The sequence below is a fragment of the Nomascus leucogenys genome, chromosome 21 (genome assembly GCF_006542625.1).
Source record: "Nomascus leucogenys isolate Asia chromosome 21, Asia_NLE_v1, whole genome shotgun sequence".
NCBI lineage: Eukaryota > Metazoa > Chordata > Mammalia > Primates > Hylobatidae > Nomascus > Nomascus leucogenys.
The window spans coordinates 9,637,053-9,664,859 of NC_044401.1; the positions used below are offsets into that span (position 1 = coordinate 9,637,053).

At 40.8% G+C, this 27,807-nt stretch overlaps 1 protein-coding gene across 3 annotated transcripts in view; it reads right to left on the bottom strand.

Moving 5' to 3' along the window:
- Positions 1–27,807, bottom strand: part of PLCXD2 (phosphatidylinositol specific phospholipase C X domain containing 2) — a 165,350-nt gene that overhangs the window by 99,230 nt on the left and 38,313 nt on the right. Inside the window, exons 3-4 of one of the 3 annotated variants that reach the window (XM_012501071.1) lie at positions 26,637–26,878; positions 7,672–7,756 (exon numbers count right to left, since the gene is read on the bottom strand). In XM_012501071.1, coding sequence (XP_012356525.1) covers positions 7,705–7,756; positions 26,637–26,878 — 294 coding nt within the window. In that variant the 3' untranslated portion in view covers positions 7,672–7,704. Of the gene's footprint in view, positions 1–7,671; positions 7,757–13,665; positions 19,925–26,636; positions 26,879–27,807 lie in introns of those variants that run through there. The other 2 variants (XM_003261798.3, XM_012501072.1) reach the window with 2 other exon arrangements.

Sequence of the window (27,807 nt, forward strand, 5' to 3'; positions counted from 1 at the left end):
TTACCAGATATCCCCAGTGATTATAATTAACTAATTCTCTCTCTCTCTCTCTCTCATATTTAACAAGGACAATAATAGGCAGCAAAGTGATGCAGCCTCTAAATGCAACTGAGACGTAAGATCATTGATGCCCAATTTCTTTCAGCATTTTTCTTCTTGGACCAGAGGTTCTTTGCCATCACTTGTGATTGTGGTTCTTCAGGGTCTTAGCACTCCCTAGGCATGGGTCTGGGTGATAAGGTAAACCTGTGTGAGCCATGATGATATCATACTTTATTTACTGAAATGTCTAGCTGTGCCTTGCTGTTTGGTGCAATTAGTAGGTTCCTTTGAGTTGTACTGCCCGGGCTGCCTTCTCTCATACAGTATCATAGTGAGCAAGCATTATTCTTTCCTTTTTATGTGGAGAAGGAGAGCAAAGAGAAGTAAAATAACCTCGGGTAAAAAAAATTTTAAAAAATGCTTGAAATAGAATGGCATAATTCTGCTAGTCATCTTGAGGACCATTCATTTCTGCAGATTTTAATAGGGAAACCAGACTTCCTCTTTAAAAAAACCTGCCTTTTTGGTTCAGGGCCTGGAGGATGCAGTCTCCCTTCTTTGATATGCCCTCTGTTCATTACGAATAGCCTTTCATGAAGCTTACAAGAAGGGGCACGAGCACAGGCACCCAGTTAGCAACAACCTGGGTGAGTAACCCTGGGCAGGGCACCTGGGGTGGCTCAGGGAGAGGCAGGGCGACAGGGGTGATCTCAGGATCCAGAGCAGACTCAAAGCTTTTTCGCGGCCTGTGACTTTTTTTTTTTTTTTTTAACTTCAGAAGAGGTGTGGATCTGTCCCTCACTCTCTGCCTTTTGCTTATAATGTCATCTTCTCCTCCTCCTCCAAACACACACAGTTCTATCTGACTCACTGCCATGTTTCTGTAACCTTGGGAAAGTCACATCACCTTTAAGGGCTTCCGTTTATTTATAAAGAGAGAATGATAGTCATGACTGCCTGCTTGCTGGAGCTTGCATTAGTGGCACACAGGCATGGCAAAGCTGAGTGCTGGACAAGAGAATTCAGATGTGGTTTCTTGTACTCTCCGAGCCAAGTGGGCTTCTTCTCTAGTAAAGATCAATGCCCAGACTCACCAATTTATAATATCTTCAAGGTGGCATAGCTGGGATCTCTTGAGCAGTTTTTTCATTCCCCTTATTTACCCAAGAGATAGGAATGATCTCCCTAGATGAATTAAAATTATTTCTGTATTTTCCTTAAAGAACTTTCTGAAGTAAACTTTTCTAGTTTTTCATAGAACACAGAATATCAAAACTAGAGAAGACATTAGAGATGTTATACTCTCAATCCCCTGCCTCCATTTTGAAAATGAGAAAATTGAGGCCAACAAAGCTGAAGTGACTTGCCCAGAGTTGCCCTGTTGGTGTGTGTAGTAGCAGAATCAAACACAACTGAGGTCTCCTATGTGCTGTACCATTCAGTTGGGGGTTGGCAGAAGAGCAAGTAGACCCTCGATGCCCTATTCCCTCTACACCAATGGTTAACACTTCCGATTCTTTCTTTAGTCTCCCCTAGCAATTCCAGTTTTCTTTTTATAAATCAATTTCTTGATTAAATTCCTAGCTGATTACTAATTTAGTATCACCAACAAATATTTACTGAGAACCCATTATCTTCTTGGTACTGTATAATGATTAAAAGTACACATACACACACAGATATATACACACAGGCAGACACACACATACACGCACACTAACATACACACAAATATAGAGGACTCTAAAGAAGCTGTGGTTTGGCCTACTGGATAAATTTAAAACCTTCTCATCTCTGGTAAGTGGCAAGATTATTTAATCCTATGTCAAAGACAGTGTCTAACACACTTCTGGGGAAGAGTAGATGATTGTTCCTGAACTGAGTGGATAACCCATCAATAAATGTTTGTGGTTATCCATAATTAGAACGCAGATGAGTAAAGATGTGAAACTGAGCTACCCCCAAGATGTCTAAAAATTGGCATAAAGCCACAGAGAAAGACAACAGTGATGTCAGGCCTAGGATGCCTCTGTTGGGCTATTTTAGTTTAATTTGTTGGACTATAATTTATCAACACAACTATATTCTATAACAATACTATTCTTATGGAAAATGGAGAATTTTCATTTTGCAAAGAAAAGCAAAATAAGATGAATTTGAGTAGAGAACAGTCACGTTCTGGGAAGTCTAGCCATTAGCTCTTCCTATGATTAGGATTCCTATTTAGGAAGCAGAGCTAAATTTTGTGGGATACATGTATTTGAAATTGAAAGTACATCTCCTTGGAATTCATAGGGGTATTGGCTTTCCTTGGGTCATAGAGAGAAGTCTGCCACCTGCCAATTCACTGCAACATCTTCTGGCCGACCTCTCCTGGGTTTTCTCTTCTCTTGAAGCCTGCTCACATACTAACCACAAGTTTTCAGCTGTTTACCTTGTGAAACCTAATGAGATCACCACAAAGTAGGCCCCATGGACGAAAGCCATCATTCCACAGAAGTACACACGAGCTCCAGCCAAATGTACTATAGAAGGCTTATCTTGAGAAATGAATCCTTGAAAACATCAACCCAGTGATGACAAAAAAGAATTCTGCCTAGTTAGAGTTCTCTGCAGGAAGTATTTTTGATATTATTTTGGCTTTTGAAAAAAAAAAAAAAAGACTTTGTGGGGGTTACCTCAGTGCACAGTGAAATCGCACATTCAAACGGTTTGAATCCTGTCCTCCAAATACAGAGGTCTTATGTGAAAACAATCTCATTTTCATTTTACTTTCTGGGAACCCCTCCAAGGCATGGTGAATTGCCAGCATTTTGTGACCTTCAGTTCCTTTACTGCTGTCATGGGAAACTTGACCTTGGAACTGTAGAGAGGAGGGGAACGAGTTTTGGGTGGGTCAGGGGCAGAAGTTTCATTCACTCTGCTTGATCATTGCCCAAAACTAGGGGTTCTCCTGCACCAAGATCCTTAGAACCTCAGAGGTCACAGAAATGGGGACCTAAAAGTATGGTGAGGATGCACATTAACACCAAAGCAAGGATGTGGACAACATGACTGTCGCATGGGATAGAGACTCAGGCAGCCAGCCAGGGGCAATTCCCAGTGAAGCATTAGGGACAAGAAAACACTGGATCTCCTCCAGATGCGTAGTTGATGCAGGGCTCCCAGACCCTTCAGAACATCTTAGGACTGAAATGGAATTCCTAGGGCATAAGGTTTCCTCCTGTAACTCTAGCTGGTTTCTGTAGGGTTGAAACTACAATAATGGATTCTCAATTTGTAGAAGGACTTCCTTAGGTTCCATACCATTTGGCAACTGTTTGACTCATAAGACATCCATCTGACTACAGGGTTAGAGAGGGCTTGTGCATCTCAAGACACTGTGGGGTCTCTAGCCCCTACTCATGTATACCATTCTCTAGGCACACAACTGATTAGAAGACAGTGGTGGCTTATCCTTCTAGCAAGAACCCCTTTGATATCTTATTTTGCTCATGGGCACATGGGCTTGAAAGATTTTTTGCCTTTAAGGCAGATTTTATTAAGTAACAATTAATGTCTTTATTTTCATTACTCTATGAAAATCGAATTAGAATAACAGCATTACCACACTGACCTGATAGAATTCTAGCCCAAAGCAAAGAAATCAATATTTGAGTGGTCTCTGCCTGAGAACAGGCTGTGTAGTCATTTGACATTTTTTATTTCTGAAAATTTAAACAAAAAGCTTGTAGGTCCCATTCCTACCATTTGTAGGACTTAGGAATCCAGGGAACTGCATGAATATTTAATTTAAGAAAGAACAAAAAATTTGGAGTCCCAAGACCTAAGGGACTTAGCTGAGTGAGACTGAGAAGGGCATTCACCTGTATTGAGTCTCAGGTTCCTTATCTGAAAAGATATCATCTGAAAACAGTACTCATCTTACAGGGCTGTGGTGAAGATTAAATACAACTATTGACATGCTGGACAGTTTTGAAAAATTTAGCTGATTTCAAAGACTGAAATTTCACTGCAGAAATAAACTTTAAAAAAAATCTTGGTATAATAAATGACAAATTTGTCTTGTACATTACATTAAAGTCAATCAATCAAACAAAACAATGTTTATAAACTAGAAGATAAGAAATTTTCTCTCTCAGCTTCAGAAAGGAATCAAAGCACTGACTCTTGGGCAATTGCCATTGTGTGTGTGCATGTGTGCATGTGTGTTTTGTGGTTCCTTTTCTAGAGGAGAGGAAAACCACTGTCATATTGAGTTTTATGCTTACACTCAAGAACATCAAGAACATCTTGTGTGAGTGGGAAGGGAGAATAAATATATACTCTAAGGATCTGATCAAATAATTTAGAAAGAACTTTTTTTACTCTTTTACATTTAGAACGTGAACAGTGTAGACACGGTTGGGTAAGTATGTTTCCCAGAACAGAATGCTGAAGAACATGGGATTTGGAGTCAGATCCTAACTCAAATTTTACCTCATCTTATAGCTCTGTGACTTGGGCAAGTTGCAGAGGTTTGTTATGAAAATTAAATGAAAAAAAGTGTAGATAAGAAGGCAGCAGTTCATGTTTTGGTCATCGTAAGTACTTGATACAGGTGAAATGTTGTGATGAGTCTTTGTGTTTTAGCTTCGACTTTCTTTCTCCTAGTGTTTTAGTTAATGAAAATGATGGCATGTAAGTACAGTTCATGCAAGGTCAGTTGATTAGTAAAGGGTACTGGTAGACATGGTGATGCAATCCCTATTTGTAATGCCTTTGCTATCACACACTTGAGATACATGTGAGGCAAGTCACTAGAAACCCTTTGTTTAAAGACATTAAGTCAACCTCATTTCATGATGGCATTTCTTTATCTTGATCTTGTAAATGCTCAGGAATTGTGGCTGCTTTGGAATTTATGACAGACAGCTAATGGAATCTTTAGGACATATCTGAACAAAAGTGAAACTAGGGGTGGGGGGCGGATTAAGGCTTCTGCTGTACATTACTCATTCACTGCTCAAATGACAACAAGCCATTTAGACTCCAAGCCGACATGGGTCTCTTTGGGTTGCAGATGGTGAGAGCCTTGACAGGAGGGACTGTTGATGGTTTCTCGGGCTTTAAGCCTCTTTGTGCCCAAGTCTCTTAGATTTAAATGAGTGGATATTCGCTGAGATGAGATAGTAAATTCTTGAGTTCCTTGAGAAAGATTGGAATAGGGTCATTTCTTCTCTGGAAATAGTTCAGATGTTGTACTTTAGTTGGGGCTCATGGATTTGAGCCTACAGTGTAAAAAGGGGCAAAGACCTAGCCTGAGGATTAGCTGGGTTATTTAGAAAATATACAGGACAGAGAAGACTCCAGTGACTGCCATGACTAAAAACACTTACTTTTGCTCTTGCCTGTTTTATCCTTTTTGGAAGTCCACTACTGGCCTTTTGGTTACAGCGGCTCAGGCATGGCACATCCAAGAGCCAGTGGAGAACTTCAGAACTTCTGACTGTATTAGTCAGCCTTGCTTACCTCGGTAACCCTCCAATTTATGCTTATCCACATGGTCAACTCCATGACCTTATGGGAAATGCACTGGGTTGGGAACAAGGCAGAACTGAGTAGAATCCTGGCTCAGATTAGTTGCATGATTTTGGGCAAATTAGTTAACTTCTATATTCTAACTACCTAACATTGAAAAACAATGACAATGCCTATTCTAATCTAGCCAATCTGAAAAATAGTCTCCCTCTACTTACTATCCAATGTTCAGGAAATGGAAAGAAAAAGCTGGATATACGCTTAGGGGCTTCCAGTGTGTTTTAGGCCCTGAGCCAGAAGCTACAAAAAAAGGACAGGTCAGACCTGTGTGTCTGTCCCTAAGGCAGCCTTCAGTAATGTAGGGAAATATGGCCAATGCATAAATTTAAAAAAAAATTGTTTTGTAGAGACAGAGTCTCACTTTGTTGCTCAGGCTGGTCTTGAACTCCTGGCTGCAAGCCATCCTCTGCCTTACTTCCAAAGTGCTGGGATTACAGGCATGGGTCACCATGCCCGACCTAGCCAATGCATTTGATCACCCCAAGATCCTTTTCCCTCATCAAAACCACCTCCATCACTTGCATTATCTATGAACATCCTCTGGATACCAGCCAGATTCACACTTAACATTTTGCAGTGCTTAATATCTTCACAGAAATGTATCAGTTTTCCATAATTCGCCACAACATTCTTGAGAGGTAGCCACAGACTTACCCAAAATCACACATGCATTTGTGTCTATAATGGCCTCCACTCTTGCATCTAGTTAACTGCCTCAGACACTAAATATTCAGCCACAAACCTTCCCTGAGGGGAGTCACTTCAGTTCCACAACTGATTGACAAAAATAATGTCAAACATTACCTTGTCCTACATGACCCAACTCCTTCCCTATAGGGAGTTCAGAAAAATAGGGCATCAGCATTACTAGGCTTCTAACTAATGACTATAGGAGCCAGGAACCACTGCACAGGCCTGAAAGTTGTATGTGGTGACACTATGACAACATTTCTGCAATTAGAGGAGTTATATTCAGACTTAAGGAAGAAGGAATCATATTCGATAAAAAGAACATATTTCTACAATGTATAGACTTGAAGGAGAACATTTCCATGTTTTCCTTGGTGATTACTTTATAACTTTATTCTTCCTCAAGAATCACTCAATAACTTGTTTCATAGTTATCATCTCCTTCTTCCCCATAGACCTCCAGTGATGAGGGAAGCTCCCTCCAAAGCCACAAGCTTTGTACATAGAGTGGCACTGGTATCAGGTTTGCATATTAGTTTTGCTCATGTTTATCATTGAGCTGGGGAGGGGGGGCCTTGGGATACTCAGTATTCTGGGAAGGAGAAAAACTTACTTCTGGTGAGAAGAGAATCTGGACTATAGCTTCAGAGGAGCATTTCTTCTGTATTGCCCATGCCTTTGCTACAGAGGGACTCAGGCCAGCAAAGGCTTTGGTGGTCCTCCTGATTCAGGGTAAGAAACAGCCTAGTCTCAGTAAATGATTGACCTGGCTGCTGATGTGATAAGCTTAGGTAAATAGGCTTGATTCTGCTCCAGTAATTTCAGGACTTTTAACTCTCTAGGTTCCAAACCAGAAAAATATACATGACTTCCTGGGAGAGCCTATCATATGAGGTTGTCAGCCCTGTGAATGGACAGTATATTTCTCAGAATATATTATTCTATACCATATACTACAATATATGTACACTGTCCTCTCTGGTATGTCTTGAAAATTGAAAAAAATTATGCAAGGAAAATTCTGGAACAAAACCATGCTGTGGAGCTACCACCAATGAAATCATTTTAATAAATCACACATATAATTTGTTATAATGAAATATTTTTAAAAAAACCTTCCAAGTTTCTGAAATACATACAGGAGCAATAACAATTTTCAGAAGAGATAGAAGACAGAAGGAAAATACAGCCTGCTTTCCAGAACAGGCTGATGGAAAAATGACTGAATTCAGACATACAACCAGGTCTACCATATCTCCTTCAGGAGACCCTCCTCAGAGACACTCTGGTGATAAGGCTGTATACGGTGCTCATTTTGTGATTATGAGAGAAGAGCCAGTGACCAGAGAGATCACCTACCTTGTCTGCTGCTTTTCAATTCCGACTCTTCCCTCAGCTTCTTTCCTGACTCAGCAGGGATGGCCCATGGCAGTTCCAGTGATTGCTGAAGAGAGTGGGACGTTGGGAAGACACATCAACACACGTTTCTCCTTTTCCCCAAGCATGAAGGTGAGGTTCCTTTCCACTTCCTTTCCTGCTCTCTCTGGCCTCTGCAGACAGTGGTCACAGGCAGCAACTTGCTTGCAGCCAGGTATGTTGACAGATGTGAAGGAGGGTGTCTGCCCTGGCCTCAGCCGCCTGATCTAGCCAATCATTACACACCAGACAGACTCCTAGTCCTGCTTAAATCCAACCAGACTTGCATGGAAAAATCAGATGGCAGGACTGTAGGGGGCAGAAAGCACAGTCTGAGAGCCATTGGCTATCCAGAAAAGTGATTCCCTTGTAACTGCACCTGGGAAGTGGACAAGAGGCCCCGAGAATAGTTTATAGAGGAAACGAAATTTTTATTCCTTTAGATTTCAGCAATCTCAGAAGGAAATCTGGAGGTCACCTTATCAAATGTCCCATTTAATAATGGAGTTTCTTCTATTAAATTCTTGTATGGTGAGAAGCATCTGGCAGTTTTTTAAATAAATATGTCTACCATTCATTGAGAGAGTATTATATGTTATGCATTTCATGAATATTACCACAAATCCTCATGGTAATGTTGAGATTTTATTTCTATTTTATGCATGAGGGAACAAAGGCTCAAAGGGGTAATGGTCATGCAACTAGTAGGTACTGAAGCCAAGATCTGAATCCAGATCTGTTCTAATACCTGCACCAGCAACAATAAGCCTTTCCATACGTTCTGTGGTAGGTTGAATAATAGCCCCCCAAAAATGTCCACATCCTAATCTTCAGAACCTATGAGTATGTTATCTTACATGGTAAAAGGGACTTTGCAGACGTGGTCAAGTTAAGGATCTTCAGATGGGAGATTAGCCTGGCTTACCCAGGTGGGCCCAGTGTAATCACAGGGGTCCTTATGAAAGGTCAGAATAAGAGAAAGAGATGTGATAGCCTATAATCCCAGCACTTTGAGAGGCCGAGGCGGGCAGATCACGAGGTCAGGAGATCAAGACCATCCTGGCTAACATGGGGAAACCCTGTCTCTACTAAAAATACAAAAAATTAGCCGGGCGTAGTGGCGGGCACCTGTAGTCCCAGCTACTCGGGAGGCGGAGGCAGGAGAATGGCATGAACCCAAGAGGCAGAGCTTGCAGTGAGCAGAGCTCGCACCACTGCACTCCAGCCTTGGCAACAGAGCAAGACTCTGTCTCAAAAAAAAAAAAAAAAAAAAAAAAAGAAAGAGATGTGATGACAGAAGCAGGGAAGCAGGGTAAGTGATTGCTATTGCTGCTGGCTTTGAAGGTAGAGGAAGGGGCCACAAATCAAGGAATGCAGGCCGCTTCTAGAAGCTGAAAAGGCAAGGAAGTGGATTCTACTCTAGGGCCTCCAGAAGGAGCATGGCCCCACTGACCATTTTAAACTTCTGACTCTCGACCTGCAAGGTAATACATTTGCACTGTTGTAAGCTACCAAGTTTGTGATAATTTTTCATAGGAACTATAGAAAATGAATACACATTCCCTCAGAAATACTCTTTATGATGGTGAGATCACTGTCTCACTTAGTTTCCTATTCTACAAAGGAATACTCTTTATCAAGCTAAGCTTGACCTTCTTAAAATGGCCATTCATTGGTCCTAGCTCTTCCCCGCACATAAGGCACTCGGGGAGGCAGCTGGAAATGGTAGCAAATAGTACTGGGAAGGGAATCAGAATCTGGATTCTAGTCCCACCTCTGCCTTAGCCAGTCAGTTCTCTCTGGTTTTCAGTTTTCTCTCCTGTAACATTAATGCCCTGTACAAATGTTCTTTGATCCCTTCTATATCTAAAGCTATAATATTCTAAACTCAAGTCATGTAACAATTTAAAAATACTTGAAGATATCCCTGTCACCTTGCTCCAAATGTTTCCTGTTCCAACTACCCCAGTTTTCCATGTGACATGACTTCTGGACCCTTCCCTCTCCAAGTTGCTCTTCTCTAAGAAGGCTCCAATTTACCCATTTCCCTCTGAAATGTGGTGCCCAAGTCTTCACATAGTGCCCCTGCCATTTCTTGTCTGCTAGTGTGCCTGGTTCTGCTGGCTCCTCTGACCACACTCTCTTTCTGGGTCTCATCTAACTATTCCTCAGGATCTTTTGAACTTGGCCTAGTCTATTTCTTTTCATGTTGTTTGATCTGACCTTACCTCTCGAAACAGAGCACCTATAGTGAACAATTCTACAAGAATCTTAGATTTTTTTTATAGGAAGAACCAAGACTTGCCAGTGCTAGCCTAAATTAGACAGCCTTGCTTGCTTAACAACATTTAAATGATAATGCATTCTCATAGGCCCTGGAAAGGTGGTGGTTTATCACATTTTAAGATCATAAATTCTTTGATAATTTGATGCAAGTTATGGGTCCTCTACCAGAAAAAAGTGCACATACATCTGAAATTGGCTGTGTCATTTTGGGGCACTTCAGCCCCCCGAAGTAGTCTACTGCTGCTCTGATGTGTGGTAAGTTAGTTCTACACTCACAAGTTGTTGGTGGGGGAAGTTTTTGCAAAAGGCAGCCTAATGTTTTCTTCCAGATCTCCTTATACTTCATGGAGGTCCTAGAAACACCTCCTGGAACTGGATTGTCAAATGCCCAGTGAGGATCAAGGCAGGAAAGTCTCCAGGCTAAAAAGCAGCTCAGTTCTCAGGTTAAACAAAAAACAGCATTCAGTGGCCTCCTTTTACAAGAATATTGCTGCTTATGGCCTTTCTCTACAGGATAAATCCTATTCTTCAGATGCTTAGCTCCTTAGATTAAAGCCATCTGCCTGCCTAAGGCTTCTCTCAATTGCATGATGCTACTGGACAGAGGCTGAAACTGTTGTGGCCTCCTCCCCACCCATGCTGTCCAAAAACACTGACTGCCCAGCTGTGAAAACACCCTGGTCTGACTAGTGCTTTTGTCTCACTGGCACTTGTCCAGGCCATCCCGGGTGAGGTTTGAGGCACATGGGCTTTGGCCACTGTCCCTCCCTTGCAACCTCCCACCGTCTCTGAGAATGAAAGGTTTCAAGTCTTAAAAATAATAACACTCCTTTGGTCACACCGAGTAGATTCGCAGAGGGATAAACACGATCACTTCTTGCTGATCACGAAGAATTCCTTAGGAAAAAAACAACAAAAATCCAGGACATTCAGGCAACCTGACCTCCGGGATTAACAGAAAAGGAATCAGTTTCAAAGTTGAAGAAGTGGAGTTTACTCTGCGTTTGTTTGTCAAGCTCAGCCATAGGCAGGACTCAGTGACTCCATGACCTTTCTTTCCCTAGTTTAAACTGCTCTACAGGACAACATGGAGATAGATTATCTGAGCATGGACTTCCACAGGAAACATAAAGGAAGTTCCCTTATGAAAAAAACAGATAATTTTCTATTCCAAACAGCAGTTTCTTCATGTATTTAGTTACTAAGAAATATTTAGGAAGAACAAAGTCAAACCCAGTTCTAGGCAAAAATGAGTGGTACAATCAACTGTATTTTTTTTTCAACCTGGAAAGGATCATAAACTTAGGTCATTCTCATAGTTTTTTCACAGTGGGCTCTTCGAAAAACTTAGATAAATTTATTTTGAAAGGGGACTTTATATCACTATTGAAAACCTAGGACTGCCTGCTACAAAGAGAAGGTAACCACAACATAAACACAGTATGAACAAAATGAGATTAAATGTTAGCTAGATACTATTGCCTTTTTGGCTTTAGTTGATAAGCAAGGGATAGAGAGGTTTCATTACTAAACTGAGACTTCCCTCTTGACTAATCAGAACTGATTAAGTGATTAATGACATTAATGCTGTTTAAGAATACGGCCATGTTCCACCTCACATCATCTTGCATACCACCTGTGGCATAAATGCTATGCTCTGAGTAATGCGTTTTTGGTTCAATAACTCTCCAACTGGTTACACACCAAAATACATGTTTCTAAGTATTCCTCCTAAGATATGCCCTAAGATATAAAGAATCATAATCTTCAGGGATCAGGTACAGAAATATATATTAATACGAGTACCTCCAGATTAGGAAGCTTCCAGAGGTGGAAACCACCAATAGCCAAAGCCCAGGACTTTGTCTCTAGTGCTTTCCTCACACCCACCCTGTTCTACTCTTTGCCCCTTACAACCATCCCCCTCTCACCTACACACACACAAACACACACACACCCAGAGAGAGAGAGAGAGAGACAGAGAGATGAATGACCAAGTCTAATCACTCAGCACCATCCAGCTGCCTTGACCTTCCACTGCAGAGCCTCAAGAATTTGCCACACAAACGGCTTTCACATTTTCTTTCACTGTCAAATTTATATTGACTTACCTCTCATTAATTAGTTCCTGCTAAATCATCTACCAATCAACACAAAGGTTAGTAATTATGTTGAAGTGATCGTTGGGTGCCATTTGAAGGAGGAGGGTGCAAAGTCCCTTATTACTAAGACTAACAGCTACTATGGAGTATTGACTATGTGTCATGCTCTGTGCTAAAATGCTTCCTATGCATTTTCTTATTTTGTCTTTTTTTTTTTTTTTTGAGACGGAGTCTCGCTGTCTCCTAGGCTGGAGTGCCGTGGCGCGATTTCTGCTCACTGCAAGCTCCGCCTCCCGGATTCACGCCATTCTCCTGCCTCAGCCTCCCGAGTAGCTGGGACTACAGGTGCCCGCCTCCACGCCCGGCTAATTTTTTGTATTTTTAGTGGAGACGGGGTTTCACTGTGTTAGCCAGGATGGTCTCGATCTCCTGACCTTGTGATCGCCCGCCTCGGCCTCCCAAAGTGCTGGGATTACAGGTGTGAGCCACCCGTGCCCGGCCTTGTCTTCTCAATTACCCTTCATTGTTGGTATTTTTAGCCCTATCTTCTATGTAGGTAGAAACGTTAATTTGCCTAAGGTTACTCAGCCAGGGTATGGAGTTGAGATAGAAACCCAGGTCTGTGCACTTCTGAAATGCCTATACTTAACTTCTGTGCTAAATAGAATGTTCATAACCTTGTTGTAATATGATAAATTAATCTGTGAATAGATATAAAATAATTCATTCATAATGTGAGAGCTCCATTGTTATAGAGGCAATGTTTAAACCCAAGTATATGTTCAGAAATTGAGGCAGGCCAGTGGTATCTTTGCTATTGCACCATGCGGGTTATACATGCTTTGCTTATGTTTGGACCCAGCCCTATCTACATCATGCAACTTATTATTAAAAACTGCACAGGAATGACTGTAAGTGGTAAAGCCAACCAGAGGACAGTATGGTAGATTTACTAAACAATAACTATAAGTTAAACATTCTGAATATGACTATGTTGTTAAATTGCTATGGTAACTTCAGCACTTGTAATTATTCTTAATTACCTGTTTAAACCTTTGACTCTGAAATTAATGGTTACTTAGAATTAATTTGATCTCTGCTAAATTCATACAAAAAAGTCTTAACTGATTATTTTTGTAGAGGATAAGGGAAACACAGAATTCACTTAAATTAAGTGGTCTTGGATATTCTATTAAAAATCATTAGAAATGAGGAAGATATTGGAATCTTCATTGCAGCAGAAACTGCAGGTCCACCTTATTTAATCTTTGTATACATGAATATATTATCTCTGCATTGTTTTATTTCTGGGCATTTTAGCAATCACTCAAATTAATGTGGGTAGAGGTGGTGGTCAGGTGAGTGTGGATGTCAATAAGAGATGGTCTAAGCTTAGTGGAAATAACTGAAGTGCTAAGGATGAAGCTTAGAAAAGCATGGGGTCAAGGTTATGTACACATTTCACGCACTGCTCAATCTTGGGGACTGCAAGCACATTTACTTAATCCAAATATGTGTCAGGCATGCTCGAGAGGGTTTTTGTCCAATATTATATAACAAGATGTTTTATTGACACTGAGTTTATAACTCTTTAAAACAAAATTAGAAGTGGACCAATAACAAATGTTCATCCAAACAAAGGAAAAACGCCTGCCAAAATTGTATATTTATTATTAGGGTTAAGCCTATTTAGGTAGTTCAGATCAAATACAAGAGAACACATCAGGTCATCATATTTTTTTTTTCACTGTTAAAATGAGGTATTCTGGCTTTACAGTGTTGTAAATTGAAGTAAGCAGTTTACTCAAGGTTACAAGAAAGAAGACAAGATATATACTTGGGCAATTATTTCCTAGGGGTAAAAAGCCAAGTGAAATGTGTATGAATAAGACAACTAAGCCACAGAATACATTTCAGAATATCAAGAAGCATATGTGCAAAATTTTAATTCTAACCTTAAAACTGGTATACTTTATTATTATTATCATTTTACTTAGCAAACAACATGCACCATACTGTAAAACAAGCAATACAGGACAAAATAGCATATCTATTAGAGCATTTATCAGGTTCACGTATCATCCGAATTGACCAAGACTTATTTTCACTATGACAATTTGTGTATTTTTCTAATTGCTGATCAGTGAGGTTAAGTAGTACAGTTGGCATATACACACAAAGAATGCATACACAATCTGTATTTAATACTTATTATTATATTGGGGTATAAGTTACTAAGTATAATAGCAGCAAGGTACCACTATTTCTAGAACATGTTCTAAGACTTATCATATTGAGACTATAGATTCACGACTGAAGTGTTATTAGTGCTATAAACTAATAAAAAATGTAAAATTGCAAATGTACAGAGCTACCAATGGCCTATTTGACTTTTCAAAGTGCTGTGCTTCTTGTTGGGCTTAATGTTTGTGAGCAAGCCCCTGCTATTTGAATTAAGTATTGGTCCCAAGTTCTGGGCTCCAATCGGGTATAGTTCTAATGATTGGATGTAGGCTGAGGGGTAAAATAATGCATTTGAAAAGAGTAAGAAGCAATAACCACTGTGATAAGCATGTATTGGACATCACTGAACACATGTGCCTATCACTGTAAGCTTTGCCAGCATCCTGTGGTTAGCAATAATCAGCAGATGATGGAGAATGGCCAGGAGACAAAAGGAAAAAGTAGTATTCTATGAAGGAGACGGGAAGGAATGACACAGAATATGCCTCTAGACTGCTCATGGGCTTGCCTCGGCAAATGGTGAGCCTGAATTCCCCCCAAATATAAGGGTAAATATTTAAATAAACTATTTGGCTTAGAAATGAGTTTGAAAAGTCCTAAAAAGTTTTGTTGGAGAATATAACAGAACACTATATCCACTGCAGGGTAGAAAGAGTTTTCTTGAATTATTTGTATAGTGTCTGTGATATTTTGAGAAAATCAATCGTATTTTGTGGTGTATTCTTCTGGGTTAGGGCCTGTTCAGGGTTATAGTGCTATTGGTGTCCCTGTTTCTAGAAGGAAACTGGGGAATCCAGAAGCTACGGAGAGCATCCCTTGGGGTAGTAATGAGCTGTTTGGTATCATTTGAAATTAAGGGTAAAGTTTCTAGCTAAATTACTTATCACTCAAACAGTTCACTCTGTGTGTCCCAAGGCAATGGTTGTAAGTGACAACGTTATGGTGCCAAACACCAGGGAGCAGCCTGAGGCAGAGGGCCAAGATATCCTGGAACATTAGTGGAACTCAGAAGACAACCATGTTCTATGCTATGCAAAACAAACTTCCTGTCAGTTTGGATATTTGATGCTATCATTTCTATTCATTTCCTCTTGGCATAACAAGTCTACTTAGCATGTATTGGGAAAGCCCACCTCTCAAGAGTCCACATACATGTTGGCAGATTTCTTTAAGCTCTACACATTTTATTATATGGATCATCAAAGGTGCCACTCCTAGATAAGTTCTGCCATCCTACATCACACTGCTGGGAAATAAGGCCAAGCAGCTTTTCCACCCAAGCCACAGAAGGAAGAACAGCACATCTGCACACTCCCTGAGTATAAGGCATTTAATCTAATCATTAGGGACCTTATGTTTTGGGGAGCTAATCAACCAAGATTTGCAAATCAGTCAGCGCTAAAGTAGCAGACAGCATCTTGAAAGATGAAGGAACCAAGAAAGATTTAGCACAGGATCACATGCTCAACTAACGGAGTGGGGTTTCATGGCTGTGCTCCAATCATTAGCCCACTCTGTTTCTTAGAATCTAAGAGTAAAAATTTGAAATTAGCTACTAAGAAACATCACACAAACTTCAACTGTGGCATGAACTAAATCTGCAGGATGGACTGGTTTCATGTAGCTCTTTTACTTCCCAGGAAGAAGTAGTTTCATTTCCATCTGATTTCTTCTGTTGCTCCACCTTTAGCTTTGTGCTAAGCCTCCTAGCTGGGAGGTAGTAATGTCTCATTGGGAAGCACTTTTTCATGGCAAGATTCTCAAAACGAGAGATGGAAAGTCCCGACATGCCATAAAACTGCATTTAATTCCAGAATAATCTACCACATTGTCTTATTGAGAAGAAACAATTTTTTTGGATGAATATGAGATCATGTAAAAAGAACTAGGATTCCTAAGATGGATCATTACCTGGGCTCAGATTTTGTGCTTTTCTTTGAGTTTATAATAAAATCCTGGGACTGTGGCTTAACTGCTCTCAGTAATTCAGGGTTTAGATTCAGTGCTAAGGAAAATGACTAAACGTAATTACTATTGAGTTTAATACAGCAAATATAAAAACTTTTTTTGGCATGACCCTCTTGGAGGTCTGCCACTAAAATTTAATCTTCAGTAACTTATTCCCTTCCATTAAGTCCATCTTGACCTTTCTCTCCAATCCCTCTGTATCCATGAAATCATGGTGGTATCTCTAAAAGGTTCAAAGTTCAAGCCTGTAAACACTACTCTAACCGAACTAAAACCTTTGATGGTCCCCTTTGCCACAAAGCCATGGAAATGTGGCTGTGTGGGAAATGGTCCAGGGAGCTCATGAATAGCTCAGTTACATTTCAGAATAAATATGACCTCAAATTCTGTGAAACTAAAGTCCTCTTTGGCTCAATCAAGTAGCTTCTTAGTTGATCTTGAAGTTAGTTCTGAGCAAGTATGAGAGCTTTGTTTTGATCTGAAAGGTCTCCAGAACTTGTGATATTAAGTGATGTGGTTGGGTCACTATTTTGTTGGCAGTTGCAGAATGAGTCATGAACCTAAAATCTGTTTTCCCTCTGTCCCACATGCCTGAGTTCTCCTGTCTGGTCTCATGGTCAAGGAGCAGAAGGCACACATCCTTTACAATATGTTAAGCAACTTTTTCTCGAGGCAGAGATTCTGCTGATGCAAGGGTGTTTATCAAGGGAAAATTGCCAATAATCTTCCTATCTCCCAGAACTCTTGTGCAGACTTTCAAATTGCAAGCAAGGCTGGCAGCTCCAAGCAGCATGAAGGAGCGAGCACCTGCATGCACCACACAGAGCAGGACTCTGTGCATGCAACCTTGGTACAGTTTTCTGGGCTTTTGTGTCATGCTTGATGACATTTATCACGCAAACACTGAGGTGCACTTAAATGTTACAACCCAAGTGAAGTGCAACCATATATTTAAGAACTAAAGGACAAAATCAAGTAAACATTTCATGGAACAGTCAGCAGCCCTTGGGTGTTACTGGCATCCTGTATAGATACTTGTCAACACACCTGGCCTCATAGCACCAAACACCTGGACAAAGCCGAGGCTCAAATAAAACAGAGAACAGTAATTCTCCTCTTGCCTCCTTATCTCTTTGCCAAGTAACAAAGGGTAAAAAGTAGGGAAATGATCTAGCCCCTAGCAACTGACCAAAAATTAAAAACAAAAGCAAAATGAAATGACAACGACAAAAATAAAACCCTGAGGGTAGACCAGGGATTTCAGAGCTTGTCATTAGCATTTAGCATCAGAATTGAAGGAAAGTTTAGAAAGCGAGGGAACACACTTACTTACTCTTATCCAGAGAAGGTCCTACAGAATTTGACATTATCCCAGAAAACCCTTTGGGGAGGGGTTTAAATGCAAAAAAAGTAAAGTTCAACCAGATTTTCCCAGAGGCATTTCCATTATGACCTCCTCAAGGGTGCAAGCTAAAAGCCAGGGCTTAAATTGTTTTACAGAAAGTATAGAGTGGAAGACCAAGAGTTAGGGGTGTGCATGTGCTTTTAGTACCTCACCTAGGACACCCCTCTCTGCAAGCAACATGCAAAATCCATCTATGGGCATCAAAAGACAGAAACAGGAAACTGCTGGAAGAAGAGTCTGACAATCTTTATAAATGCATACATCCATTCGGGACTCCATGTTTATATTTCCTTCTTAAGAATCCAGAAGCTGCCACTTCCTTAGGGATTCTCAGATGGTGCTGAGGAGCAGTAAAGTGCACAGATTTCCATGCCTAGTTTTCTTTCTAGGGCCTTTCTTTTCAACACTCTTCCGGAGGGTCTACTTATGAACTAATAGTTCTTCACGACCCATTTTATCTTCGTTCATGGGCATGGCTTGGTAGTGACTTCTCAGATCTAGACCACATCCACACATGTATACTGTCCCCAGGAGGACTGGGGGAGCCAGGACATGAACAGCAGAGTCAGGGGTCACTCACAGCCCTGAGATGCGTGGTCCTGTTCAGGAGAGAGACCATAGCAGCATCTATCCTGGGTAAGAAAAGTTCAGTAAGCTCCTGTGTGAGTGCTCTTGATGTAAGAAGCACGGCAGATATTTAATCTATAAATAAATAAATAAATAAATAAGTCAATCAAAACACAAGAGGGCTGTTTATAGATAAGCACCTCTTATGAATAATAAAAAAATCCCCTCTTGAGTTTCAAAGCCCTCATGCAGTAGTGATTAGTAGGCTCAAAACAACCTGCAGAAAGTAGAACCATCAAGAGAAGGACTGGAAATGTTCCAACACTAGGTATTTCTCACTTGGTGACACACAAGTCATCCTAAATATCCCCGAGGTAGTCTTGTTTTCAAGGAGTTACAGAATGGCTCCAAATCCACTTGGAGCTTCCTCCTTTAATGCCATTGCACTTTCCCATGCATCCTGCGCCTGCTTCCATGGTGCCATGGATAAGGTGCCTTCCACTTAGCGTTGTGTCCCACAGCGCAGACCTGAGTCCTAGGCAGACAATAATAAAACGCAATTCCAAGATCAGGCTTGAAGACCCCACTCCAAAAAGGACTTTGCCAAAATGATGCAGGTGCTCTACCTGGCAGCCATTCTGGAAAAAGCTGTAGAATTAAAGATATCCGGCATGCAGCAAACATGCATATCTATCTCTTGTTGGGCCCCACGCTAAAAAGATCTCCCATCATTTTTCTTCTCACTTTTAAGAAGGGGCCAAAAGAAATAGAAAGGAATCCAAGTTTTAAAACTGGGAAGCATATTTCTGATACTGAGGGTTGTATGCACTGTTTATCTGAAGAATGAAGGTGACCAGTTACCAGTAAACGCTATGCAAGAACAGCTTGTGTTTGAAACATCTTAGTGATAAATGAGTCCTACTCTCTCAGAAAAGTGGTGACATCCAACAATCCTAGAGAGAACTGGTGCTTGGCTCTTTTCCCCCTCAGAGCCCCTGGTTGATGTTAGATCCACCCCAGATGGTGGTCCACACCTGCAATGAGCCAGTCTTTTTCACCAGGAATGTGTTTCTGGTACAACTTTCTCACCAGCTCAAACACAACACTCCGGAAGACAATAGGGAGCTGGGCCAATTAGGGGAACACTCAATACCCCAGTGGGTCCTAGAGATCCTATTTCCAAATTCCGTTCACCACCATAAGCCACTGGGGAGGTCCTGACCTTGGTCACATGAAACATGCTTTCTTCCCTTGGACTTAAGTTCTAAAAAAAAGTCTCATTTGGGAAAAATGCAATTAATAGCCCTGTAATTTTATCTAAATGGCCCTGTGAGGAAGGGAGAAAAAAAACCCATCTTCCTCTTACTTCACCATCACTGCCCCAGGGGCCATCCTAACAGGACATCCTTTAGAACTCTACCCTGGATCAACAAATTCAATATTAACGTTAAATTAAAAATTAAATCAGCATTTAGCCAGAGCTGTGTCCTCCTGTAGGAGGTCATTCAACTTGATGACAGTCGCAGCAAAGTCCACCAGGTCCACGAAGTCAGACGTGATGATGTTGACACCCATGGCTCCAGGCTTCTGAGTTTTCACCCAGTCCAGGATGGCAGGAAGATTCCTATACACAGGAAAGTGTTGGAGGAAGAGAGTGGATACAGTACAGCTTAGAGGGACTTCTCCAGACATGGACATAAAACATTTCCCTTAATATTACAAAAGTATGTTAATAAGAGCACAAGCCTTCAGAGGTATTTCCATTTAAGCTTTCTATCTCCTTCAGGGATGAAGTAGTCTCTATTCCATTAGAAAATTACACTTTCCAGGGTTTCTCTGCTGGAAGAGGAGATTATTTTCTTCAAGCATCAAAGAGATACCATGTCAATAGGAACTTGAAAAACTAAGATCAGGCCGAGTGCGGTGGCTCACGCCTGTAATCCCGGCACTTTGGGAGGCCAAGGCGAGTGGATCACTTGAATCCAGGAGTTTGAGATCAGCCTGGGAAACATGGTGAAACCCTGTCTCTGAGGAGGGGTAATCACCTGAGCCTGGGAGGTTGAGGCTGTGGTGAGCCAAGAGCTGCACTCCAGTTTGGGTGACAGAGTAAGACTCTGTCTAAAAAAAAAAAAAAAAGAAAGAAAAAGAAAAAGAAAAAGAAAAACTAAGACCAAGAGCCTCAGCTTTAATGGGTTCTTTAATTTTTTTAAATCATGAAAATATTCAAACATATGGCAACGTTGAAAGAATTTTGCAGTAAATATATCCACCCCCTAGATCCCACCATTAACTATACTTGCTTACCACATATCTATCCATCAATCTGTCACTATCCTTCCATCAATCCATCTTGTATTTTTGACATATTCCAACTGCAAGCATCTATACATTCCCTAATTACTTCAGCATGCATATGATTAACTGGAGTTCAATATCTGTTTTTAATTTGTTCTTCTTTTAACATAAAATTTACATTCAATAAAATTCACAAATCTTAATGGTACACTTGCCGAGTTTTGACAAATACGTACACATAATTCAAACTCATATCAAGGTCTAGAACATAACTGGTAATCCAGAAAGTTCCTGCAAGCCCCTTCCGCATCAACACCTGCCCCATCCAACCAGAGGCAACAGCTATACGGATTTTTTTTTCCACTGTAGATTAGATTTGCGTGTTTTAAAACTTCATATAAGCCATGAAAAATGTATTTCATGTGAGTTTTCTTCCACTTGGCATAATTGTTCTGAAATTCATCCACGTTGCTGCATGTATCAGTGGTTTGTTGCCTTTTAAAATCAATGCAGAGAATTCCATTGTATGTCTATACTGCAGTTTGTTTATCCATTTTCCTACACTGGCTGGATGGACACTTGGGCTATTGCCAGTTTTTTGGATATTATGAGTAAAACTGTTATCTGTTCAATTCTTTTACTAATTTTTTCATTTTCTTTTAAAAAACTGTTGAGTTGTAGAAGTTATTTATATAGCCTAGATACTGGTCTTTTGTCAGATATATTTTGTGACTATTTTCTCCTAGCCTATAGCTTGTCTGTCAGTTTTCTCAGTGACATATTTTGATGAGCCGAATTCCTTAAATTTATAGATTCTAATTTGTCCATTTTTTTCTTTTATTGCTTCTGGGATCTAAGAACAACTTCAGTCCACTCCAAATTTACAAACATACCCTATATTTTATTCTAAAAGCTTTATGGTTTTTAGCTTTTAGGTTTAGCTCTAAGAACCATCTCAAATTGATTTTTGTATATGGTATAAAGTAGGAGGTCAAGGCTTACATTTTTCATATGGATATACAGTTATTCGATCACTAAGTATGGCTTCTTAATAGACCAATACTTAATCAGTTGTCTCACTAACGGTCTTTCAGTCTCATTTTATTAATCAAAGGCTTCCTAGGTGACAGCCAGTTATTTAGTGACATAAAGGAATAATGAAAATTCAATGTGATAATTTCTGCATTAGTAGTAAGTGTAAACTACCACAGGCAGCATAGAGAAGAAAGCAATAAAGTGTACTCACAGTTTACATCATAGTAAAAACAGCTCAATACACACTCAGTAGGCTGAGAATGCTTTAAGGAAGACAGAAGAAACTCTCCCTTGATGCTGCCTGCCCTTCTTTCAACACATATCTTGACTTCTCAGTTTTTCAGACAACCTTGTTCAGGCCTTGGTAGCATTTTGTCCTCCTCTTTCTTTTTCTCTTACCATAACAACTATAATCAGTCCTGGGTCTCCTCCCTCTTTCAGTGGACTCTACAATCAGCCACGGGCTAAAACACATATCATCAATTTATCTATCTATCTATCTATCTATCTATCTATCTATCTATCTATCTATCTATCTATCATCTATCTATCTATCTATCATTATCTATCTATCTATCTATCTATCTATCTATCTATCTATCTATCTATCTATCTATCTATCTATCATCTATCATCTATCCATCTATCTATTTTTTTTGAGACGGAGTCTTCCTCTGCCCCATATCCGGACAGGCTGGAGTGCAGTGGCGTGATCTCGGCTCACTGCAAGCTCCGTCTCCCGGGTTCACGCCATTCTCCTGCCTCAGCCTCCCGAGTAGCTGGGACTACAGGCGCCCGCCACCACGCCCAGCTAATTTTTTGCATTTTTTGTAGAGATGGGGCTTTACTGTGTCAGCCAGGATGGTCTCGATCTCCTGACCTGGTGATCCGCCTGCCTTGGCCTCCCAAAGTGCTGGGATTACAGGTGTGAGCCACTGCACCTGGCCTAAATTTTTATATTAATAGCTGATTACAACTTAATAGATTGCCCTCCCAGGGGTACTTCCATTTTGAACAGGGACTCCTGAAGAGTGATAATAATAATGCTTCATACAGATTTTTGGGGAATTAAACAAAATAATACATGTAAAGTGTTTAGAAGAGTTTCTGTGATATGGTAAGTCTGATAAAAAAAAAGGAAAGGAATCATAACTGGAAGAGTGTGAGGTAGAAATGTTTGGTGGCTGGCAGTAAGAAACTACACCTTACAGAGGTCACATCCTCCAGCTTACGTGACAACATGTTGTGGTTTGGAAGGGAGAAACTGCAAATACACACTTCCTTAAAGATAGACCAAAGATACACAGGGACCCACACCGAGGACATAGCAGTAGTGAGCCTGATAGATTCAAGACTTCGTTTTAAAAGCCTGAGTCAGTGTTGAAGTATGAGGTGCAGGCACCCTCTGCTGGTCTTCACAGGGAAATGAGCCTTGAAGGCTTGGGGCAACTCCAGTCACTGCAGCGAGACCCTCCTCACCTTGGAGGATCCCTGGAGCCTGAGCAGAGAAATGCAGTGAAAGGTATGTACTTGTGGTTTCCAGTGACAAAGAACTCTGTGTCAGCTTTGGGTAGCATGTGTCAACCTTCTCCAAGGCAAGGATCAAATAATTAGGATTAAGTACGAAGAAGGGGAAATGCAGAACCCACAGTGAAGAGGAGCTGCTTTATTTTGTCAGCTCTTGGTATTTACCAGGACAAGGGATCTGTGCAAAAGGCTGAACCTGACAGTGCTGACAGGCCCGTGAGGCAACAGTTCCCATGGATGGCAGAGCAGGAGGTTAAAAACTTCCCTTTGACCTTGGGGCCCAGCTGGGAACAAGGGTGGTCCATAGTGTTTCTGGGTGTCTTTACAAATAGGGATGGCATGTCTATTTTCTGCCAGCCACTGTGGCTGGCATTTTCATGTTAAGGCTACAATCTGATGAGGTATTATTAATCCTGTTTGACTGGTGAGAAAACCACAGCTCAGAGACCTCAGAAAACTTGTCCAAGGCCACCCTGCTGCTCAGGGACTGCATTGGTTTGCTAGGGCTACCATAACAAAATACCACATACTGGTTGCCTAAATGACAGAAATGTATTTTAGAAGTTGGACATCCAAGATGTTTTAGAAGTTGGATATCCAAGATCAAAGTGTCACCAGATTTCGTTTCTCCTGAGGCCTCTGTCCTTGGCTTGCAGACAGCCGCCTTCTTATTGCATTCTCACATGGCCTTTTCTCTGTGAACACATATCTGTGGTGTCTCTTTGTGTGTCTAAATTTCTTTTCTTTTAAGGATACCAGCTAGACTGGATTAGGGCCCATCCTAACATCCTCGTTTCGACTTAATTACCTCTTTAAAGGCCGTATCTGCAAATGTAGCCACATTCTGAGGTAACTGGGAGTTGGAACTTCAATATGTAAACTTGGGGATGGCGGGGATGGGACGGGGCACAACACAATGCACTCTGGAACAGGGAGTATGTCAGGCTGCACTCTCAGGCCTTCTGATTTCAGTCCATGTTTCCTTCTAGAGTTCATGGATGCTCTGTCCTGAGGCTTAGGCAAAGCATTTCGTTTGATTTCAGTGGGAGTGACATGAACCTGAATTTCAGGTTTCTATAAGTCTGGGAGAAACCACCATGGAAATTGAGTCAAATGGCTATATTTCTTGTGGCTTCCTTCTACGGTGTTGAACCAAAATGAACAAGATCTTGGTTCCAAAGTTTATCGAAGAGTTAGGGGGTGAAATCCCTGCCGAGAAACCACCTCTACATTTGTAAGAAAATACATGTCTTTTTCTTCTTGGTTTGAGCTGACCACCAGTGCCAGCGACCAGTTGTTAGGACAGACCCTCTGGGTGTTGGCACACAGGGGAAGGTCCTATGTTTGTTCAACAGCCCAGAGGAAATGACAGCCACACTCTGCACTGGCCTTTTGGAACAAACCCAACCAGAGCTATATTTTCCTCCTTCAGTTGATGTGCAGGGCTAGGAATGCATGATGCATACTTGTAATATTCTTACGGCCGGCAGGGGGCGAGATGACAAAGAAAGTATCTTTCCAAGCTTAGGGACATCGGCTTGCTACCAGTAGTGCAAGGGCTCTGGCATAGTAGGATCCCTTGGCTTTGGGCGCATGCCAACATCATTATCTCTCATCATAAAGGAAAGAGCCAATGTTTCACTTGCAGCCAGATTAAAGTTTTAGGAATGTACAGGTATGAAAAGCTTTGTGACATTGTGGGTTACCAGTCGTAACCTGTGAGATATTACCAGATTCAGGTACTAATAAGACAACTGCAGGCCTGTGGAACAGAAAAGAATAAGCACGAAAATACGCAGTACCCAAGTCAGTGTCCAAAGCTGAAAAGGGCAGTGGTCTAACGATCAGAAGGCCAGAGTCTGAGAGGTCTTCTTGACTTTTACTGGCTGTATGGATTGGGGTCACTTAAGCTCCCTGAATCCCATCTAAAGAGGGGATGATAATATGCTGTAGACAATGTGCCATCCTAGAGGCTGACTTGATTTAAGAATCAAATGAAATCATCTGTAAAAAGGCATTTGATATTCAGTATATGGTATACAGATATAACTTATCCTTAGTTTTTTAAATACTCCCTCTCCCTTATTAGTATGGCTCTCTGCACAGACTTCTTCACAGTGGTATTTCACATTGCTTTATAGAAATTTTCATGCCAGTTTCTGCTGCTAGACTGTGAGTTCCTTGACAGCAGACAGTATATTACTCACCTTGAATCTTTGTACCCAGCTCTTCCTACATACTCAATGTTTGTTGAATGAATATATAAATAATGTTGATCTACAAATATACCAGAGGCATGAGGAAAACAGTGTGGATACACAAACATATATTATTAAAACAATAAAGCTTCTAATTCGGGATCTTTCAAAGAGATATAGTGCTGGTTTATAAAATTCACTTTTCCAAGTTCAGCATAATGAATTCAGTCAAGACTTAGTAAAGCCACACAGAAAAGACTTTCTGGTTTTGTCCACGGTTGACATAATCAGGAGCTCTCACCAAGAAAGAAAAATCTAGTCCTGCTATCTAAACTCCTGCTAGGTGAACTCCTGTTATCTGAACTCATGTTACCTAAACTCAGGACCAAATAAATAGAAACATGTTTTTGGATGAATCTTTCATTATCTGAACTCTGCTCATCAACCTGAAACTCAGGGACCAAACTGATTCTTGTAAATATCTTTTGCTACCCAAACGTATTAGCTTCCTTAGCTTGGATTGCAAGGGATTCCCTGTTATCCAAATGTATTTATAACATTCCTTTTATACATATACATACACATATACACATGTACAGGCACATAGACACATACATACCCACACTCACATGTATGTGTGCACACAAACACGCATACAAATAAACCATCTTTTCTCTTGAGAACATTTATCATTCATTGGTGTCCAGGATAAGGAACACCATCTGATACAAAATTACTGAAGCTTCTCCTACCTAATTGTACAGCCAGGCTCAATTCCACCCTGAGGAAGTATTTGAAGCTACAGCATGGGTATGGTGGGTGGCATCCTAAGCTGCTTTTTCAGTGACTCATGGTCACCATGGAAAGGAGAACAAATTCCTGAAGGGCCAGCTCTGAACCTTAGCACCTAGGACAGCCGCCTATATTGAATGCTTCTTAAATGAGTGCCTGGGTCAGCTGCGAGGCACAGGCAGGACCCCATGTGGCCAGGTGCCAGGAGTGAACAGACATGGTGTTGGCTCAATGTGCTTTGCCTTATAGCAAAATTTAGACAGTACAGTATTTATGGTATGATGTATACTTATGAACAAAGTGTTTAGAGATCCTTTGTTAATACAATCCACCTCAACTGCATGGTCTTCTCGAATATAAAGTTTTTTGCTTGTTTTGTTGTTTTTCTAAATCCTCAGACCACATGGCTTTATTGCGATTTACTCAGAATAGAATTAAAATACTTATTTTTTAAAAAGCTTTCCTTGTGGGGTGGAAGCAAATTCTTACCTATGAACCAGCGTGTTCTTGAGGCCCCCAACCAAGCCCCGGGCGATGGTCTTCACTCTGGGGGTGAGGATCGCTTGGGAGACGTGGAAGGAGCCCCGAGGGGCCCGCTCACTGAGAGTGGTCTCCAAGAAGAGGATTAGTTTGCGCACACTTGTGGTGTTTGCCCAGGGTGCTGGAATCTTCTTTCCTGGCCACAGGAAGGGGTACTGCTTGTAGAAGGGACAGTGGTAGAAAATAAGAACCTGAAATATTCAAAACACAAAAAGGAAAGCAATCCATAAAAATGCTGAATGTTAACTCCTTTGTTTTACACGGACTGCTAGGAAAAAGGCAAGAAAATATAATCATATGTGGAATGTCAAAACTGTTTATATTAATATATATTTTTAGGAAATCAGCAAAGATTTACAGAGCACTTGCCATATGTCTGACTCAAAAATTCTTAATTTTTTTGGCATAAATACCTTTGGAAGTATATTAAAATCATGGACCCCTTTCTCAGAATTACATTTTAAATGAATGCATAAAATATACAGGATTACAAAAAAAATCTATGATATGGAAATATAGCAATCAATATATTAAATAAGTTTGTAATAAATTAATGTATGTGCTGCATGTTAAACGCATTCAGTAAAAATATTTTGTTTTAAGTCTAATAAGTCCCGTAACTGTGAGTTAGTGATAAGCATAAACGGTATCTCAGATATCTGCGATAACCAAAATGTGAGATGGACGCATCTAGGGAGATAAATATCAGGCAGGGCTAAGATTGCTGTGGGTCACCGCCTGCCCTCATAATCTATGGGTATACTAATTTTCAGTTCAATTTTAGTAAAAATGAACATGTAATTGTTTTCCCATCCAAATTTAAAGACTTCTTAAATTCTACCCTCATATCCCCCGGGGAAGCTTTGGACCTCAGGCTGAGCAGCAAGTGCTGTCTAGAAGTTATGTCTCCTGTAATTACAAAACTGACAGCTTTTGGAGTTGAAATAAAAACATTGAACTAATTTGTGGGTAAACAGACTTTCAATTGTGTGTGCTGGCTCTGCCTGGAACTGCCCTTCCCAGGAGAGTGGGGAGTGTGCCACTTGAGTCAGGGGAGACTTCGCAGTGGCAACTGGCCTCCACAGGGACCGCTCAGGATGGTGGTGATGTTGAAAATAAT